Source organism: Sitodiplosis mosellana, unplaced genomic scaffold, assembly GCF_009176505.1.
Source record: "Sitodiplosis mosellana isolate CC-2019 unplaced genomic scaffold, AAFC_SMos_1.0 Smas_scaffold_6191, whole genome shotgun sequence".
Taxonomy (NCBI): Eukaryota; Metazoa; Arthropoda; class Insecta; order Diptera; family Cecidomyiidae; genus Sitodiplosis; species Sitodiplosis mosellana.
The window spans coordinates 5,774,271-5,793,930 of record NW_022601432.1 but is presented as its reverse complement, the minus strand read 5'-3'; the positions used below and the strand labels follow the sequence as shown (position 1 = coordinate 5,793,930).

At 36.7% G+C, this 19,660-nt stretch overlaps 2 protein-coding genes across 13 annotated transcripts in view; one reads left to right on the top strand and one right to left on the bottom strand.

Moving 5' to 3' along the window:
- The window catches only part of LOC129576880 (scavenger receptor class B member 1-like), a 37,258-nt gene extending 29,547 nt beyond the window's left edge, over positions 1–7,711 (bottom strand). The window contains exon 1 of one of the 2 annotated variants that reach the window (XM_055462887.1): positions 7,591–7,711. In XM_055462887.1, the coding sequence (XP_055318862.1) occupies positions 7,591–7,624 (34 nt within the window). In that variant the 5' untranslated portion in view covers positions 7,625–7,711. Of the gene's footprint in view, positions 1–752; positions 1,123–7,590 lie in introns of those variants that run through there. The other variant, XM_055462886.1, reaches the window with a different exon arrangement.
- LOC129576881 (scavenger receptor class B member 1) overlaps positions 1–19,660 on the top strand; it is a 68,243-nt gene that overhangs the window by 16,839 nt on the left and 31,744 nt on the right. The window contains exon 1 of one of the 11 annotated variants that reach the window (XM_055462888.1): positions 12,037–12,170. The exons of 4 other annotated variants lie outside the window; for them this stretch is intronic. The gene's annotated coding sequence lies outside the window, so the exon portion shown is untranslated. Of the gene's footprint in view, positions 1–12,036; positions 12,754–19,660 lie in introns of those variants that run through there. 6 more of the 11 variants (XM_055462898.1, XM_055462896.1, XM_055462894.1 and 3 more) reach the window with 6 other exon arrangements.

Here is a 19,660-nt window from a genome sequence, read left to right as displayed (position 1 = left end):
GTGTGTGTGTGTGTGTGTGTGTGTGTGTGTGTGTGTGTGTGTGTGTGTGAGAGAGAGAAAAATTGCATGGAATTTGGATTTTTCATCTGATTCCTTTCTTCTTAACAAAAATTTTCCTTGGTTTTTCATATTTTCACTCAGTTTTTCTTAGTTCTTGTTATAGTTTCGAAGAAAACCAAGAAGGAACTAGGTATCATCCAAAAAATTCCAGTTTTTCGTATTGAACGAAACGAATTCTCGCACCGATCGATATTCGCACACAGGTCATGGAAAACAATGTCTGAGCACATTTGATAATAATTTAAGAGTATTACGTTACGGAACATGAATCACGGAAAACAAATCATCTTTTGGCATGGCGTCACAGTGAAGCTAGATCGGGAGAGAGGGAGATAGAGAGAAAAGTGAACGTTTTTTTTCATTTTCTTCTTCTCTGCTTGTAATGCTCAATCTATTGCATGGTATCAAATTCAATGTACGATGAAATCGACGGTTGACTTCGTCACTAGCATAGCACTTGAATGATTACAGACGCTGATTTGGATTGTCCATTCATTTGGTCTATGTTAATGTTGTTTTTAAGAGACAACACTGGTTTTCATTTTATTTATATAATCGGACAACTGTGCACGAGGTTCGAAAAGGAAAAAAAAAGACACTGATGAAAAATCTCCAGCAATACTGTGCGCGAAAGAGTAGGAGCGAGCTAAAGAGTATCGCATTTGGATGAGAAAAAGAAGAAATAAACATACCTCGGATGGCTGTTGATCGTTCCATCATGCGATCCATCATATTGACTCTATGTGTGTACACGTGTTGCACTTGTGCTTGGCTTTAAAAAAAGATAGCTTCAAGTACCCGATGCCCAATCGAAATCTATCTAAGTAATCCACTTGCACTTGATCGGAAGGGGAATCGGAAATACACTTTTGATTTTGACTTCGCACTATTTCAAAAACGCAGTGAAAGAAAACAATCAAACGAAAAATCCGCACTTTTTGAGACTATTTCCAAGAACTAAGAACACCATATAGAACACTGAGCCACATGCACTGGCTTCTGTTGATACGGTTCGAGAGAGAGAAGACAAAAAAAAAATGTTCGTCGCTGGTAGCAGGCGATCGACTGCCGTAACCGATGGTGTATTTTCATTAGTTTCCAGATAAAAATCATTTCACCAACTTAACTTACTACCTGCCTCCGATCTGGTGCATACTGTGACGTGAATACATCACACAAAGGTTGAGGCAGAAACAAACAAAAAAAACACACAACGCTCGCAACACATCAGGAAAAAACAAATGCTAATCGTAATGAGCATATAACGATTTAGCTGAAATGCAACACTTCCACAGAATTCTAGACTAAGTGAAACGGAAAATTCAGGTTTTTTTCTTGCTTTCATTTCATTGTATCATTATATATATTTTCTCTCTTTCTTTCCCTCTCTCGCTCTGCATCTCTGCTGTTGTTCTTGGCGACACGCTAAATAATAATGGATACCGTGCATTTCAGTAAAGTGTTGCAAATGGCAATTAGCTATCGCTTAAATATGATGAATTTTCTGATTCATATCAATCAACCACCAATCCCGATGCATTTGTTCTTCCACACTCTCCATTCAAGTCGCATATTGCGTAAGTAATTAGAACATTAGAAAGAGATAGGAAAGAAAGACACACACACACACATACGTAGCGGATCTTGAATCATTACCAGCCAAATACATAGTTTTTCTATAATATCAATAGCCGTTGATTACGATTGAAATTATTGTGCCCATATTAAAAATATGAAATAAAACTTGTTCCAATAAGTCCCTGGACCCGTGTGAGACTACGGCGAATGTGTGCATATGTGCAACAGAAAATGTTGCCGCAAATCAATTTCAAATGATAAACAGGCACATTCTGGACCGACCGAACCTGGGGCAATATTACAAAAATACTCATCGGAAACTAGTACAGTTGATACTCGGAGAATCGTGACACATAACCAATTCAGATGAAAAATTAATGAACGGAAGTCGAATGCATTCGAATTAAATTATACATTCGATCATTCTCCAAGTGTTCATATATCAAAATCATCGCGTTTTAGATGTTCCGAGAATTTACTATACGCGTAAAGCTAATCGTTCACGGAATAGTGATTCCAATGTGCTTTGTTATTGATTGCGATAACTGTTTGTACTGGATTGTTCTTGCTATTGTTGTTGCCGTTGCTATTTTTTCTATCCATTATTATCTATTCTGAACCAGTTTTGTTAAATTGTAATGGTGTTTCGTTAGTGGTAATAGATAGAACAGCCCCCTGAATGAAAATAGATCGTTGATTGCATGCAACTAATAAATGATTCAATGAAATAAGGCGCAGATATGAATATCATTCGTTCTGGTCTGTCACACAATAGTAACATTTCATACGATCGACTATTAAAAGCGCTATCAAATCAACTGTACATAGTTTGATGGTAATTATAACATCTTAGCAAAGAAAAACCTTTTGACACACACACACACTCAATCGTTTTAGCCGCCGTATCCAGTTCAAGTTCGAGAAATTCATCGAAAATTTACACACACACAAAAAAAACGAAGCAGCAATACAAAAGTCATGACATTTCGTAACGCAACCTGAAAAATTGTGCGCATGTGTCGAAACGGTTGAAAATGTCTTCATTTTCAGTGTTGCATTCATCAAACCGAAGACGTGAAGAGATAGAAACGGAGAAGAAAAAGAAATAACGCAGTCACATTGAATTAGAAGCACAGTATTACATATTATGCAAATATGATAATCTTGGCTTTGGATTTTTTTTTTTGGATTTCAAATAAAGATGTTGCGATTTGATCTTTGCCCCACACAAACACACACAAACGATTTTGAGCACAAATTCTTTTCGAACCGCAGTGGATTATTCGGTATGCGCGCGATTTTGAATCTGTGGGTTGGCAAACAAGTGAATTTACATCCATAAAATTTATCACATGAAGGTCACAAAACATTGTACGCAACATCGACGAAAAGAGCGAAAATAAACTATTCTGCTAATAGAAATTGTTATCCGTGTGTGCGGCACACAACAATAACCATACAGTCGACATGAATAAATATTTATTGATCAATCTCTTGGCTTGTTTATTTTCTGCGTCTTCTTTTACTTCGCACTACGATTCAGTTGTTTTATGCTTGTAATAATTTCGTAGCCGCAATAATTTCGGTTTTTGTTTCGAGGCAAAATTTCATCGGCATTGAATCGACGAGAGCTAGAGAGAGAGAGAGAGAGAAACATAACGAAACGAAATTAATTTCTAACTGAGGTTAAAACGATGGCCCAAAACACAAAAATACGATGGAAGTACGTCGAACATTTTTATGAGCTGATACGCTAAAAGCCCGACTTCGTTTGCGATTAATTGGTATGTTTCCATTTCAATTGCAAACCAAGATCATGTACGCTCTTTTGTATGTACAATAAAAGCACCAATTTCACATGTACCGGTACACCAAACCAAACTGGCGGACAAACAATAAATCTTCGATGTTATTTTTACTTCTCAACCGTGACTCTCGCGATTGGGTGAAACGTGCTTCGGTTCAGGAACAAAACGGTGCTGCTTTGGCCAGCTCTAAGGCTAATCATAACGAGTATTTAGCAAACAATTCCAATTAAACAGACCGCCCAAAGTCATTTTTTGTAATTGAAGCAACAAAAGTACTTGAATTCCAAACGATTTGTCATAGAATGTGCAAACGCGAACTTGTTTTTTTTTTAATTTTGAAAACTCCAATGAATCATTTCAACGACAAAGCAGAGGAAATAAAATGGGTTCAGCATCAATAATGATTATTTTTTACTGTGATTCAAAGTTCAAACAAATAAAGCATCAATAAAAAGATACGATAAAAGAGTTGAAAGTCGATTCTTGGTGAATAACAGAAATCTGAATGGAAATTTCAATTTGAATTGTGTTTCATTTGCAAATTAATTGTCGATATCGTACGATACGTGATCAAAATGGCTTCGATTCTAACCGAAATAACATTGTGCATGGCAACACCTTAAATACGTTCAGCGCGAATGTTGCACGTGAAAAGAGTTACATGAACCCGAATGAATATGATTTGTAGGAAGCGCGATGTGGTTTGATTTCGAGTTCAACCGAATGAATCTTGTTAACCTTCCCCGTGTAAATTGCACTTAAGCATTTTAAAGTGTAGCGCTTTGCTTCATAATGAAATTGGGCAATGTGAACATCCTAAACGCTTTCAGTCACTGAACGCGTCTTCAAACTTGATGATGCCCACGAATCAATCAGAAATAAAACGAAAAACAAAAACAAAAAATCACGCAATTCAGCGTCATCATCGTCGAAACGAAAAATGACGCGGTTTTTTTGGCCGATTTCAAGTTCACTGGGTAAGAACGTGCCAGTGGCATGTGGCTGGACCGAAGGTTAAGCTATATCGGTTCAGTTTAATTTCACTGGATGATCACGTTTTGTGGGTACGCCAAACACTTCGATAAAAAGAAAACGAAGAGAGAAAAAAACAACAGCAACAAGAGATGTATGAGAGCACTGGAACAAAAACACACATTTAATTGCCGATACATAAAAACCTAAAACTATGCACTGACTCAATCATAAAAATCGATTCAAATAAGCAAATTATATAATACTTAGGCTGTTCATAAAAGTGTGTCATTAAGTTATTGTTATAGTCGATTCCAGCAAGTCGAATTGATGGTTGTCATGAATTTTAAAATGGATTTCCTCAAGTCAGTTAAATGCAAATGGTTCATTGATATCATTGGAATAATTGAATCATTCGACAAAGGTACAGTGGGAGAGAGAGAGAGAGAGAGAGAGAGACGAGAAAAAATAGCACAAAAATTGCCCGAGCCATTGCTCCATCCGATGGTCATTGGTATTGTTGTACTTATGGAATATCATTACGGACCATTGGATTTTCATAATAAAGATGTAAATCGTTTCATTGAACTGTGCACGCACTTGCTTGCTTACCGATTAATCACAGCAAGTGCTCTTTTAATTGTGCGTGATATATTACACAATGGGGAGACACCGAAAGATCGCCATTTGCCGGTCGGTTGGAGTTGAAGCTATGTCCTCCTGCTAAAATAGATACATTTAATCAGCATTGAGCGCCTGCCCGACACATATACATAGCATTCATTAACCTCAACCACCGTTGACCACCATATTGTACTCTAACTACTGCCAACTATGGTGATAAATATTAAAAGCAAATTAAGAGCTCGTTGATGTCTCTTTTTATTAAAATCATCCTAGTTCGGCATTTTGAATTGCAATTATAAACATGGATCTGGTTCTGGTTTTTTTCTTCTTGGTCGGTTTGATTAAACAATAAGAACCAACGCGGTTATTTATTTTTCGATGTCGACCATCTTTCAAGTGTTGCCCAGATTTTATTGTCATTTTTAATTCTGTTCCTCATTATGCTTTTTTTCATGCTTAGTGTAGTGTCTGCGTCATTCGCATCGCGCATAATATTCCACTTTGAATTAAATTCAACCTCGTTACTACCGGCACATTGTCACTTTTATTTATGCTCTGATAAAAATCCGATTAAAAAACATATACAAGAAAGGCTATCGACTTGCTTTGATCCTACTGGTGTATCGATCATACAGAGAGACAGAGACAAGTTTATTCACCCGTATGCACAAAGCGGCGGCGCGGTGAAAACATGTGTCGGTTTTCTGATTTACCTTGAACATAAACGCCACCAATCCAAACCGACTACAACAATGAGCAAAAACATGATCCAACCACTGGCCACTTGTTGAACAACGTTTTTCGAACATAATGAAAGTGGGCAGAAAAATAGCCGAAGTGTTGTTATCATATATGAAATTGTTCGTTCCGTTTTTCGTAAATATTGACATTGTCATTCAGACGGCGCGGTAATAGAGTGTTTTTTTTTTATTTCGCTCAACACGCCCGTCTTCCGCATAATCTTTTGAAACGGTGATTTCCAACCAAATTAATACGTTCTTTTTCGGCCTCTCTTCTTTCCGCTTCTTTCCGGTTTTTGGCAATCATTGTGCGTATGAATATCAATTCGTTGGATTTTTTTGTTGTATTTTAAAAAAACTGTTGCTGTTCAATAGCCGACAGTTGTCCTCTGAGGTTTCCCATAGTATTGTTGATTTTCTTCTTCTTTGTATTTGTTTTTTTTCACCTCGCTCGATTGCGTAATTAAAATGGTATTTGTGTTGAAGTCCAAAAATACAAACCGTGTACGACCGTTGCATTTCTGATAAATCAACGTGAACGCACCGCTGCTCATTTGTTCGCGACTTTAACGTAGACGTGAAAAAAAACGAATCGCCAATCGGAATTGAAATTGAAACAAAAACCAATCGGTAGATACGTGAAGGTAATTGCGATTTTAATTTTCTTTTTATTCAATTTTGTTTGCAGGTCATTTTGTTTCTTTTTTTGTTCACTTCGGTTAACCGTTGAAGTTAAGACTTTGTCGTGTTAACAATCGATTTGTATGCTACGATATTTTCTATGCGCGAATTTTTATTCCTTCGACACTGACATCGTCGTCTTTGTCTGTCTGTCGGTCGGTCGGTCGGTCGGTCGGTCGGTTGATCGGCCAGCGTAAATTGATTTAAAACTTTACCGCCACTTGAAATGTTGAAATGTGACGATGGCAAATCAAAGTAAATAAATTAAATGTAATTAATATCGCTAATTTTATCGCCGCCAAATGATGAATGTGCTAACTGTTGTGTCATTTTATGTGCTCCTAAAGTGTCTCTCTCCTCACGCTCTTAAAGTGTTTTTAATATCTCTTCATATTTCCATAGTAAAATTGTCATCCATTCCAAGGAACATTTACTGCTAGTTTTTTTTTCTTCTATATTGCTCTTCTCGGCTCATAATATGTTTTTGTTGTTCCGACTTTGTTTTGTTCCCGTTGATGCTGTTGTTTTATGACAAATTTGCTAATTGATTCAATCGAGAATATTTGACGTATTTCAAAATCAGTGTCAGAGAATAAAGAGTTCTTGAACCGTTTTAGCAAACATTTTGAGTTGGTCCTTTGACATTCCACAGACACACATACACACACATAGAGAGAGAGAGAGAGAGAGAGAGAGAGAGAGAGACTCATGTCGCTTCTTTATCTGTAGTTTTTCTAGAAATAAATACTCAGCCGAGACAATTGTTTATGTACACAATTTTAAAATTTATGTGTCCGTCCAGTGATAATGTATATAAAATGTTTCTTTAAATACTATTTCAATTTTGTTGGTGGTTAAATATTTGCACATCTAAAATCAATGCCATTTGAATTTGGGCATTTTCACGAGACTTTAAATTGAAAAAAAAACAACAACTCATTTTTGTTCTGTAAAGTTTGCACCACTAAACCAGGTAATGTCTTTTTACAATGTAACGGTCATTTTGTGTGTAATTATGTTGAAATTATATTTCAAGATTTTTTCCGGGATAAAATTGAAATGTTAATTCCGTTCAGCCGTGTACAGGATAAGAGACCTTTGGTGACCGTTGATAATGAACGTACCGTGACAAGTAGCACTACGGCGGCAATGTACCATGAACCGGAAAACAATAGTTCACACCTCAATTAAAAACGGCAACATTGATGAACAATAGAGCTATAGGCCATTTAACGAATTCAATTCTTGGAAAAAGAAAAACTTCGATGAAATTCTTGCCATGTGGCCAAGTCAAGGAGCACGCGTCGTCGTCATCGTCGTCGTCTTCGCACTGACAATCGAGATTGCGATCGCTCTTACTTTCATGGTCATGCGTAAAAATTATCACGTTGATTTGTTTCTAGGCCACGTTTCATTGGAAATAACACAACACACACTCACTCACTCACAAAATTGCGCCGTAATTTATCAGCAGAAAGTTGCTTGCTTTTTTCTTTTCATAATGAGCAGTATTTCCAATATTTAAAATGTAATTGTAATGATTTTTTCTTTCAAATCGCATTTTTAATCGACAGCTAGTTGAAGATGATCTCGATGACCTTCGATAAGAAAAAAAAATCAGGAGGATTGAGAGAGAGAGAGAGAGAGAGAGAGAGAGAGGGAGAAAAAAAACGCACACGCGCAGACACATTAATAGACCAGAAAACAAGATTTCTGAATTAATTAGACAAGTTTTAACAAGATATAAATTTTTTCCGTCTTTCCTTTTGTTACTGATCACAGAGCAAATGCATGCGAGCAAGAGCGAAACATAGAGCGATGCCTCATTAAATTTTAATCATTTCAATTTGTTCGCCATAAAGCACACACACACACAACACACAATGCAATTGGATGTAATTTTTAAGAGCGGAACATCATTGCGATTGGTGTACGAAATTTTTTCTCTTTATCACCTGTCCAAACAAGACAAGTGCTGACGAAAATGCATGCACCTTAGCAAATTAACAGCTGATCAATCATTTTCTAGTTGTGGCGTCGAATATGTGTGTGCTTCAAAATGGCAAACCATGTTCGATGCATGACTTGGCAATATAAAATGTAGCCGATCGTATTATTGGAATTATTTCCTTTTTTTTTCTATTCGGTTCCAAAGTTGTGTTTGTTGTATGTTTGTGAGTCTGTGTGTTTTTTTTTATCCTCGGTTTTGGATATTGTTGCTGTGTACATGTAAAAAAAACGCATTAAATGATCAGAATTACAAACGAAAAATGAATAATAATGAATGAGGGAATTACGTGAGGGCGAGAACGAGGCAACGGAATGCAAAATAACAACAGCAACTACAACACAACCAGCCAATCGCTTAAACGACATCTAATTTGAAGTTAGCTAGGATGTGTGCGTACAATATGCATGTATCTCTTTTTATTTTGTATAATGTAATCAATAATAATTGGAAGCCGGGGACCGGCTCAAACTACGTATTTTTTTCGTTTCGCCTTTTTTTGTTTTGCATTTCCTGTTTTTTTTTCTCTCTTTAAACAATGTTCTCAAATCATCCAGAAAATGCAGTACTTTTTTGCACTTGATTGGTTTTCAATCATACCAATTCTAATCCCATTTTCATCGAATGGAACTGGTTCCGCATTCCGTCCCACTGACGACGACGACGAGAATAGCATTGAAAAAAAAAGTCCAAAATTAAACCAAATGACACAATAACATTTTACCCATTTATTTATTGGAAATGCGCATTAAAATCCAACCAATGTTTACCGCTTGATCCGAATCAAATGTACGCCCACGATAAATAATTTCGCTTATTTTTGGCTGTAGCGAAATAGACCGTTATGCCGATCGATCGTTCGTTCGTTCGTTCGATTAGCACATTATTTGATCAGTTGATTTTAACGACCTGCTGCCAAATCGAAAAATCAGGTTTATTGACCTAAATTCCGTGTGAGCGAGCGACAGTGCGCGTACAAAAACGCATGATATCATTTTGCATCACATTAATTGTCCTTTTGACTGTTACCATTTCTTCAACGGTCTCTGCATATTTATTTTTAATGGCACTTATTTATATTCTCTCTCTCTCTCTCTCTCTCTCTCACACACACACACAACAAATTAAACAAAAAAAAAACGATGATATTAAAAGCTATTTGAGTTACAATCAAGTTCGCCTTGACTATGTTTATCTGTACGTCGAAAGTTTGTGGTTTTGCGGGCCATCATTGTAATTTAATTATTCGTTACTCTTTTTTTCACATCTTCCTTCTTTGTCAACACCGCAAAAATTGCGGATGTGCGTGGAGTGAAACTTTATATGGGCTTTCAATGTATCGCATTAGAATTTGCAAAGCGAAAGCGTTCTACCACACGTTCAACCACACACAAACAGTCTATCAATACTTTGTGCTGCTGTTTTGTTTTTGCTCTTTTCAAATTGACAATGTTTAGTCGCATGTTTCGCTGCAAATCGAAAATAACTGCAGTATTCCCTCATCCATTTCTGCAATGTCTAATGGCCGCATAATTTGCCGTTGGTTTCTTTCTCTGTGTCTGTTTAATTATTCGCCATCATTTCATATGGTACACGGTTAAAGTGAAATTGTTTGCATGAAATGACAAAAAAAAACATACACACACACACAATATTTCCAATGCAAATCTAAAGCCATACAATTATCTGCAACAATATCTGGGTTGCTAGAAAATTGGCATGACTATCTCGAGAAATGGTCGCCTTAAACACTCAACTGGATAATTTATGATGATGGTTATTTTGAGAAATCGAGTTTCATCTTTTACTATCTTAAATTCGAAACAATCATTTAATTTACTAAATGAATTCCAGACCGCGAGAGCATCGAGAGAGATGAAGATGAGCTCGTGATCATAGAGTTAAGTAGAACGGAATTTTTATGAATCAAAGTCACCCGATTCTCTCTCTCTCTCTCTCTCTCTCTCTCTCTCTCTCTCTCTCTCTCTTTTACCTGAGAAATCTCTCTCTTACCTGTTTGTCTATCTCTATTGAGATGATTCGAAAGGGTTCCGATTTGACGCGGCAATGGAACACGTGTGTTGAACGTCATTTCAAAAAATGTCCACATAAACGACATAATGACCAATATCATGCCATTAAATTAAGTTTGTGTGTAGTACATGGTATGTGTGTAAGTGTATGTGTTTCTTATTTTCCAAATGCCCATTCGAAAACTAGAAATGGAAGCTGATTGCACTCATTTTTTATAACTATTTCGTGGAAGCTGTAACCCGCATACACGAAAAAAGAAACCGTTGGCTCTCTTGCTGGAAATGCGATAGATGAGGCGACTTGAAGAGAGATAAGCATCATGCATATGGCACATCTACACGAAAAAAAAAACAAACAGACATAAATGTCATGCCACAAAGAATGAATTTTTCCAAAAAAAGCATATGAGAGCACGCGCGCGCACACATTCGAAGATGGTTCCACTTTCATCATTCATTTGTTTTCTATGCCAACGATATCGATACCAATATGAATATTATTATTTTGGGACTGACAACATCCATAACGTGATATTATGTCACTGATTTGATTTTATGGCAATCGGTTGATGCCATCACAAGCAGCATAATCAATTTAGTCCCACCTGGACGGGAATTTATGTATATGATCAAATGAAACATAATCAATTTTCGATCGGCAAAGCAAAACCGTATCGAATGGCGTTTTCGATGAGGAAAAAAAAAGAGACTATGTACAATGTGCATGATAGAGATCATGTAACCCGAAAAGTTCATAGTCATAAAAATACGCATGCACCATACATATAATTTGTTTTTGTATCGTTTCGTTTCATTCACAATCGAAGCTATGTAGAAGTGATGAAAGCATAGAAATCTGTTAAAACGATCAAGGCGTGCGCGTGCGATTCCAAAAGCAAACCCAACATCTTTGATGTGTAGAAGAAAAATTTACGAACGGAACTCATAGAGTCTATTTGGATTGGATCGTGCGATTGCTTACTTGCCTGATTGTATTGCATGATTAATGCGCTGACTGGAGAATATCGGCTCTTTGAATTGATAGCACACGGAACAGAAGAGAAGAGAAGTAGAGAAGAAAAAAAAAACGATATGTAAATAAATCGATGTCGTTGAGTCTCCGTACAAAGTAATTCCAAGCGAAAAAATACAATCACAGTTGGCCGCGTGCAACATGAACACATCGCCTCGAATCTTTCGTATTCCTATGTTTCGATCTATCTCTATCTCGTTCGTACTTGCTTCGACTCTCGGTTATTTCTTCGAAAATATTCGCCTGCCAAGCCATCTCCCTCTTTATCCATCTCACTGCATGCGTGAGCGCTCTCTTACTCTCTCGCCAACACTCGCTCGGTTCGTTCGTTCATTCGATCTCTCTGTTCAGCTCCATCTTTATCACTCGTTTTCGCTCTAGCTCACTCTATCGCTCTCTCGCTGCTTCAGTTGTCGTGCCGACGCACTCACTCAATGAGCAACATACCAATAACAATAATCATTATCGCACCGCTCCGAGTGTATACACACTTTTACTCAGGTGTAACCTACTTGACTGCTTGTGGTTGCTTATGCTGACGATTAGTAGTAAAAAGAACGTCGTTTCGAACGGTGCTTTGTGTTGTTGTCATTTTTTTTTTGTTTCTGTTTCGTTCGTTTAAATTTCATTGTAATTTTTGTTTTTGCCGTTTGTTCCATTTCATTTTGTCTATTTCAAATCACTTCATTTCAATTTTATTTGAAAGAGAAAAAAAAACTAGTGTTTGTCCCTTCGTTTACAAAGCAAAAAAATCCAATTCTTTTTCTTGTCTTTTTTTTTTGTTCGTTGTCGCAATATAAATTCTTTTCGTTTTGTTTTGGTTTTTCTTCTTACAAACAATACTTTTGCTGCTGCTGTGTATGGATGTGTGTACATTACATTGTTCATTTGTGGAGTGCTTGGTATTGATAGTTCAAATAAGCAAGAGAAACAATATTTGGATAGCGAGACAAAAAAACATAACACTTTTCAATGTTCATTTTTTAGTTTTAGTATTTCAAATAACAAGACACATACAATTGACACAGAGTTCAATACGGTAATATACTCATGAGAGAGATGAGAAAAAAAAGTAAAAAACAGAAGATTTGGTGTTTGTGCGGCTGTTGCGAGTGAGCGAAAGAGAATTGAACCATACATCTCAATTAAAAACTGTAGCGAACAAAACAATCATACGACAACATTGATGTTCGGCTAAATCACCACAGAAAATGTAACACATTTTATCCAAATAAATGAAAGAGAAATGAAACCAACAGTTAGATTGTATTGTTTACATGTCAAATGACACAACTCAATTTTTCATTTCACATTTCACTCGGAATGGAAGCATGAACGATGACAAATAAGAAAAAGAAGAAGAAAAAAACCATAGATAATTTTATTGCATTCGCATTAAAAAGAAAATAAATAAAAGCGAACGTCTCCGATTAAAAACACGTTTCAATTCGAGTAAATATTTGAATTTACATAAGGTGGTGTTTCACGGAGAAGAAGAAGGTGAAAAAAATGAGCGCAGCAATCAAGTGACTGATAATAGAGAGCAATTTTGATTTTGCGACACTGGCAGACGGTGAATTGTAGAATTTAGTGATGCGATGAAAACAGGCAATCAAAAAATGGATCATGTGCATGAGTTAAGAATGAGCAATTCTCTTCGCAATCGGCATCCAATTCATTTGGTAGCCCATTTTCGAAAAGAAATGCTGTGTCAATAAAAATTAGAAACGCCGTGATCCAAATTGATTGTTGCCTTCAATACGAAAATAAAAACACAGTTAAAATTGAGAGAGAGAGAGAGAGAGAGAGAGAGAGAGAGAGAGAGAGAGAGAAAGAGAGAGAAAAAAAATACTTGAGAAAACCGCGCTGTAATTTCCAAAATCAATCATCTATGAGGCTGAACAAACACACATACACACAACGGTAACGAAGAAAGAGCGAAAAGAGATGTGTTGGTGAGAGACTCACATGTTCATATATATTTATGCATCCGAATCGAATATTTCGAGTGCGAAACCAAGTCGATGGAAAATCAAAGTCAGCATATTCAGAGCGCCCGTTTCGTGATTATCTGTAAGCACAGCCGTGAATGCATGCCAATTCAATGAGAGAAGCAAGCTCGAACAGCAACAATCACGAAATCAGCAAGAGAAAAAAAAAACTCGTACTTTTTTCGTTTTGAAAGTGATTGTTGTTATAAAAATTGTCGTCAATATATAGATGTGTATGGCGCATTATACGTTTCTATATACGTGGATCGTTTTGGTTTTTATTTTATTTTTCATTTCTTTCTTTCGGTCGTCTCTGTATATGTAACGTGTACCTGTTTTATTCATTGCGAAATATGTGAAATAGCTCGAAATATGTCTTTCATCAACGTTAACGTATTACGTTGGAGCTGTGGTTTTTGCATTTGCAGTGTAAATGTATCTACAACATAGTTTTGTTCATTATAAACAATCTGTTTCTTTTTCTGTCGTCGTCGTCGTCGTTATCGATCTTTGGAGGCTGTTCACATGATACAGGCGCTCGATATTATTCCATGTGTGTGCGCGTATGTTTTTTGTGTGCTCGATGCAGTTTCCAATGGTACTGATCGCACGGTATGACCAAATGTAAACTTGTTTACCATCAAACTTCCCTATCGCTTTATTTTTCGAGACGGGTCCGATAAAAGTCCAGCGCAATTCCAGTCAGTACAGTTCTGAAAAAAAAAGCTGTAAAATATTCGAAAATTGGACGAAGCAAGAGATAATCGCGTCTCGATTTGTGCTCAGTTGGTACATGCATAAGAATCTCAACATTTTCCGTCATTCGCGCGAACGCAATAAGGACGAGTGTGTGTATGCGAGCATGGATGATTCAATGCAGTGGACACAAAGCACATTGCACACACACGGCAAGTGCACAAACGGAATGTGTTTGCATGAATCGTATGCACAACTATTTTTTCTTGTCTAGTTCGACTCGATTTACTTAATGACTGGTTTCAAGCTCTAGCTACTAGTCAATTGCGGCTCTTGCTTTAATTTCAAATTAATACATTGCAATTTTGTTTTTGCTGTTTAAATAATAAAAAGCAAATAATATTGTACGCTTATGCGAACACTGCTGCGCGCGCGCGATTGATTTTTCTGCTTCTCGCCATTTAATGCAGTGAAAGAATGAGGGAGAGCGAAAAACTACCCAAAATAAATAAATACATAAAACAAGTATTGACGCCCTGCACAACGAGCCTGCAACTAGATGCAACCACTTACAAAATGACCGAATCACGTATTTAAACTTGCGCCAATCGCTAATTGCACAGCAATTCTCTGTCTCTGTCTCTGTTTCTCTCTCTCTCTCTCTCTCTCTCTCTCTCTCTCTCTCTCTCTCTCTGGCATATTCGCTGAGTGTGTAGGGTCTAAAGTGATATTTCCGCTGCACTAATTATAGGCTCACAATCATATTCCAGCTGGATATTATCACTTGACGAAATACACGATCATGAAGAAGAAGAAAATGAAATTACTTCATTATTTATAAATGCCATAATTTGAGTTGATTGTTTTTCACACCACGAAATAATGAAAAATAAAAAAAACACACACTCAACTGATGGATCAATTGAAAATGACGTTTACTTATTGGTAACATTTTGCGAGTTAATTCCAGAAAATCCATTGTATTCGCAAACCGTTTTTGTATATTGCAATAAATGCAAGCTGTATTGGTTAATAGTATTAACCAAATACTGACATATTTCGGTGCTTTGGTTTAATTAGTACTCCAAATCGCTTGCAATTTTGCTCGAAAAAACGATCAAATCGCACATAAACCGATCATTTGCTCGATGCATTGGGCAAAATGATTAAATGATCCACAGAGAGAGAGAGAGAGAGAGAAACAAGGTGACACATTTCGCTTGATTTCCTATGTGCACTAGTCCTTGGCATTTGATTAAAACCATACGCGCGACCTGTTGTGAGATAATCCAATCTTCTTGTTTTTTAAATTCAACACTAATTCATGCGCACACCATACACATCGTATGCTTAACTATATGTAGATATATTTCATGGGGCCCCAAAAATTCAATGCGTCACCAATAACATTCATTCCGATCGGCTTCTCTCACAACATGTATGACAGGTCTGTACAAGGGAAATATGCGTTTTGAAATAGATAAACGCCTGCATGAGACGAACCAAGAGTGAGTGAGTGAGTGAAAGAGATAGAGATAGATAGAGAGAGATAAAGGGAGATAGAGAGGGATACAGAGAAAATACGCACCGAACAACAATTTCACAATACCAAAATATTTACAAATATTTGTTGTGCCTGAGATCACATATCACTTTGGTGACATACACAACAAGTGACTAGAAACAAAGCCAAACCAAAGAAAAAAATGAACGGTGAATGAAGTTCGAAAAATGAAACAGTTCGTCGATTTGGATCGATCTCTCTCTCTCTCTCTCTCTCTCTCTCTCTCTCTCTCTCTTTCTTCATATTTTACATCAGAATTTGTATTTGTTTATGCGTGTCGAAATTGTCGAAATAATATGTGGTGTCGGTGCCATTCCAAGCGAGCTTCCAACTGCTGTCATTCATCATCATCGTCATCGACGGTTGCATTTACAATTATTTTATGGCTTTTCACATTTATACCATAAATTGCCAGAGATTTCGCACCAGAAATTTCAAGGGCAAAATGAGTATAAAAACACATTTTCTGATTGTCAATACACATTTGGCAACTTCTCTTCGATGTGCTACCTTGTTTTTCATTCGACTTCATCAAAGTCTCTTTCGCTCCTTTGTTTTAATGTTTCTTTATAACATTTTTTCTTTCTTTTTCTGTGGATTATTCCCACTGCTACTTTATTTGGTGTGAATATGCGGTGTTTGGGGCAAGAAAAACAAAAACGAGTATCGTTTTTTTTTGTGTGCGTGTGTCCCTTCTTTTTAACCATCCAAAATTGGTATATGAAAGCATATTTTTGATGTTATTGGTGTCAACGCAAACAATGATTTTTACGCATTTATTAAGTAATTTTCTATATATGTGTTTAACACAGGCAACATTGGCGGTTTCGTTTTTTTTCTTCTTTGAATTGAGGCTACCAAGCCTTCAATACCATTACCACTTTTGAATGGAATCTAATGCAATCGCATCAATTCGCTAATTGATGCCATCCATAAAACCCATTTCTAAGAATATCATCGATTCACAGTGGAACAGAACAATTACGATAAATGGCAGCGTGTAACAAAACCTTTGCACTTTGTGATCATAGTTCAAGGTTGTTCAGCGGTTGAGATCGTATACAGTTGCATTTCAATAATAAATTATATGGTGGTCGGAAGTGTTGTTGTTCGGTGAATGGTATTTTTGAGCTCTCGTGAAAGCTAAACAGAAACAAAATCAGTGACGGCAACGACGAGCCAAGCGAAGAGTTGAATTTGATAAATAAAACCAGAAACAGTGTGTATTCCATTCGGAATGATTGTTTCATAATCGGTCAAATGCACTAAACCGTGACTGTTCGTTAAAAAAAAAACATGTGATCGAAATCGCAACCGTCACCCATTTTTGCTATAAAGAATTTCGGTCTTCGTAAGCCATTATTGACGGAAATACCGAATTTCTGTCAACAAAAACACACGGACACTCTTGAGACAACAAATGATTTAGAGCGAATATTACAGTTGACATTTTCAATTCATTTAATACGATATTATGATTAGACAATGAAAATGGACGATTCATTGGGGGATAATGAAGTAAAAATAGTTAAAAGAATTCTCTGTCATTTCAGTTTCAATCGAATGCAATTGCAGAAAAGCCGATTGATGAATTGTTTCGATCGATGCTCAAAAGTTACTGTGAGTTTGTTGTCTCATGATAAACACACACACAGAGTGTGTGTTTGTATGTGATAAACTGGAATTTTGATCATGGCCCGGAATGAGATAACACACATTGCAAGAGGAAGAAGAAGAGAAAAAAAACGGTGCAGATCATGATGGTGTAAAGGCCAAACATCAAATTGAATGGTTTGATTTGTAGCGAGCCGTTTAGCCAAAGCACATACACTGATTCCACTTGGTCGCTTCAATTAAAGAGAAAATTTTAATGGCATCGGATAACGGTATTGCGCCTATGGCTCAATGTGTGCTGTGTAGTTGCTAGTTTTTTATATCGTTTTTCTTTATTTCATGTATTCTTGCTATGTATGCGTTTACAAAGCATTCAGTAACCGATTACGTTGGCCCGTTGATGCTTCGATCGTTTCTGTGGCTGTTGCTGCTGCTGCTTCGAATATATCGCGTTGCACAAACAACAAAGTGAATGTGTGTTCAATACACATCGCTTCAGTCCATTTTTCTTCTTCTTCTTCTTCTTTTTTATTGAAACCAACAAAAAAAAATTGGAAAAAATTTATAAAACGAATATGTTTGCACCGTTTATTACACGTATTTCGATCGTTTTCTTTGTTCAAGTCGAATGCTGCTGCTGCTGCTGCTCGATTTGTTTGAGTATTGGTCATTTGATGTGGCCATATATCTCGTACGAGATAGATGATGCCCAATGAACATAAAACCAATTTAAATAAATCCGTAGAATTGCGTTCGCACTCTTGCTCACAACCAAAGAAATTCATATAAATTTTCCTATCAACTTGAAATGCGTTCATTTCAATCAATAGACACTTCCAGTGCAGAGCACGGTGTTTTATTGCCCATTTGTGTGCACATTTCCACAGTGTGCTTGTGCATACAACACTCTCTCAGGAGAGAGGAAGAGAGAGAGAGAAAGAGACTGAACACACATGTTGATATCTATTTCTAACTGACTGGAGAGCAATGTAAGAAAAATAAATAGAAAATTATAACGCGAAAGGTAATTGCGCCGTGGTGAGTACGAGACCTGCAATGCAAAATGATTCATTAGCGTTAATTTATTGCACGGTTTGCAACAAAACGAAATAAATGCGAATGTAAATATTTCTGCGAATAGAATAAATAAGAAGAACGAACAAACGGCAATGGATTACCCGACCAAAATTCCATGCATCACACACTCACACACTACGCTGGTGGAATGTATCAAATTGAGCGTATGATAACAATGGTTCCCTTTAATTTCAATACTCATTTTTGGTGTTGTTTTTGGGGACGGCAGAGAGTTTTTGTGATTTGGTATGCAACGATTGTTCCGATGATTGCTTCCATTCGATCGAATGTGAGTGGAATTTACCTGTGTGTTTGAACATGAGCACTCTCATTTGAGTCTGTATACTCAAAAACACACTGAAAAAAACACACAATATTTTCTGTGGCTATTTTAAACACACCGTTTTAATATCCGCAATTATTTTTGCTCATTAAGCGCTCGCGCGCGCGCACACTTGAATCATTTTCGATTATTCATCAACAGTAATGCGTATGCGAGCATGCTTACGCTCGTCCACCTGTGCGTAGATAAATATTGAATCGAGACAAAAAAGTTTTGTTTCTTTTTTCTTCGGAGCTATTTTGTTGTTGTTTTTCATAAGTAAACCGAATTCCCGAAAGAAAGAAAAAAACGGCCGTCCACTTGTTTGCCATCCAAATTCCATTGCGCGCGCAATCAAACGATTTATTTTGGCTCGATATGATTGTAATTACCGCATTGAATCAATGTGGAGATTTACGAGTTTTTCGATGTTGATTTCGATTTTTGGGGATTTCAAGCAAAGAGCGAGCACACACAAAAAATTCCGTTCTCGCTGCACGATCAAAGTAAAAATCATGTTTAAATCATTGCAGCAAGCTCAATCAAATGTCCATTTATGACTACATTATATGGTGTGTACAATAGCAACAGGTTTATGTTGTTGTTGCTGTTTTTCGCTGTTGCTCTTACTTCAAATGCCTCACCATGCGTATTATTATGTCTTCAGATGGATTTTTCCCCCTTACGTGAGCTGCCATCTTGTTACTGCCGCTGATTTTTTTTTCTTTTCAAATATTCGTTTCCATTTACTACCATATCTTTTTTTTTACTTCTCCCAATACTGAATTTAGCAAAGTGTTTTTTATTCGCTTCATCTTTGAATGATAAAAAACCAGCCGAATTAAATGAAAAAAGA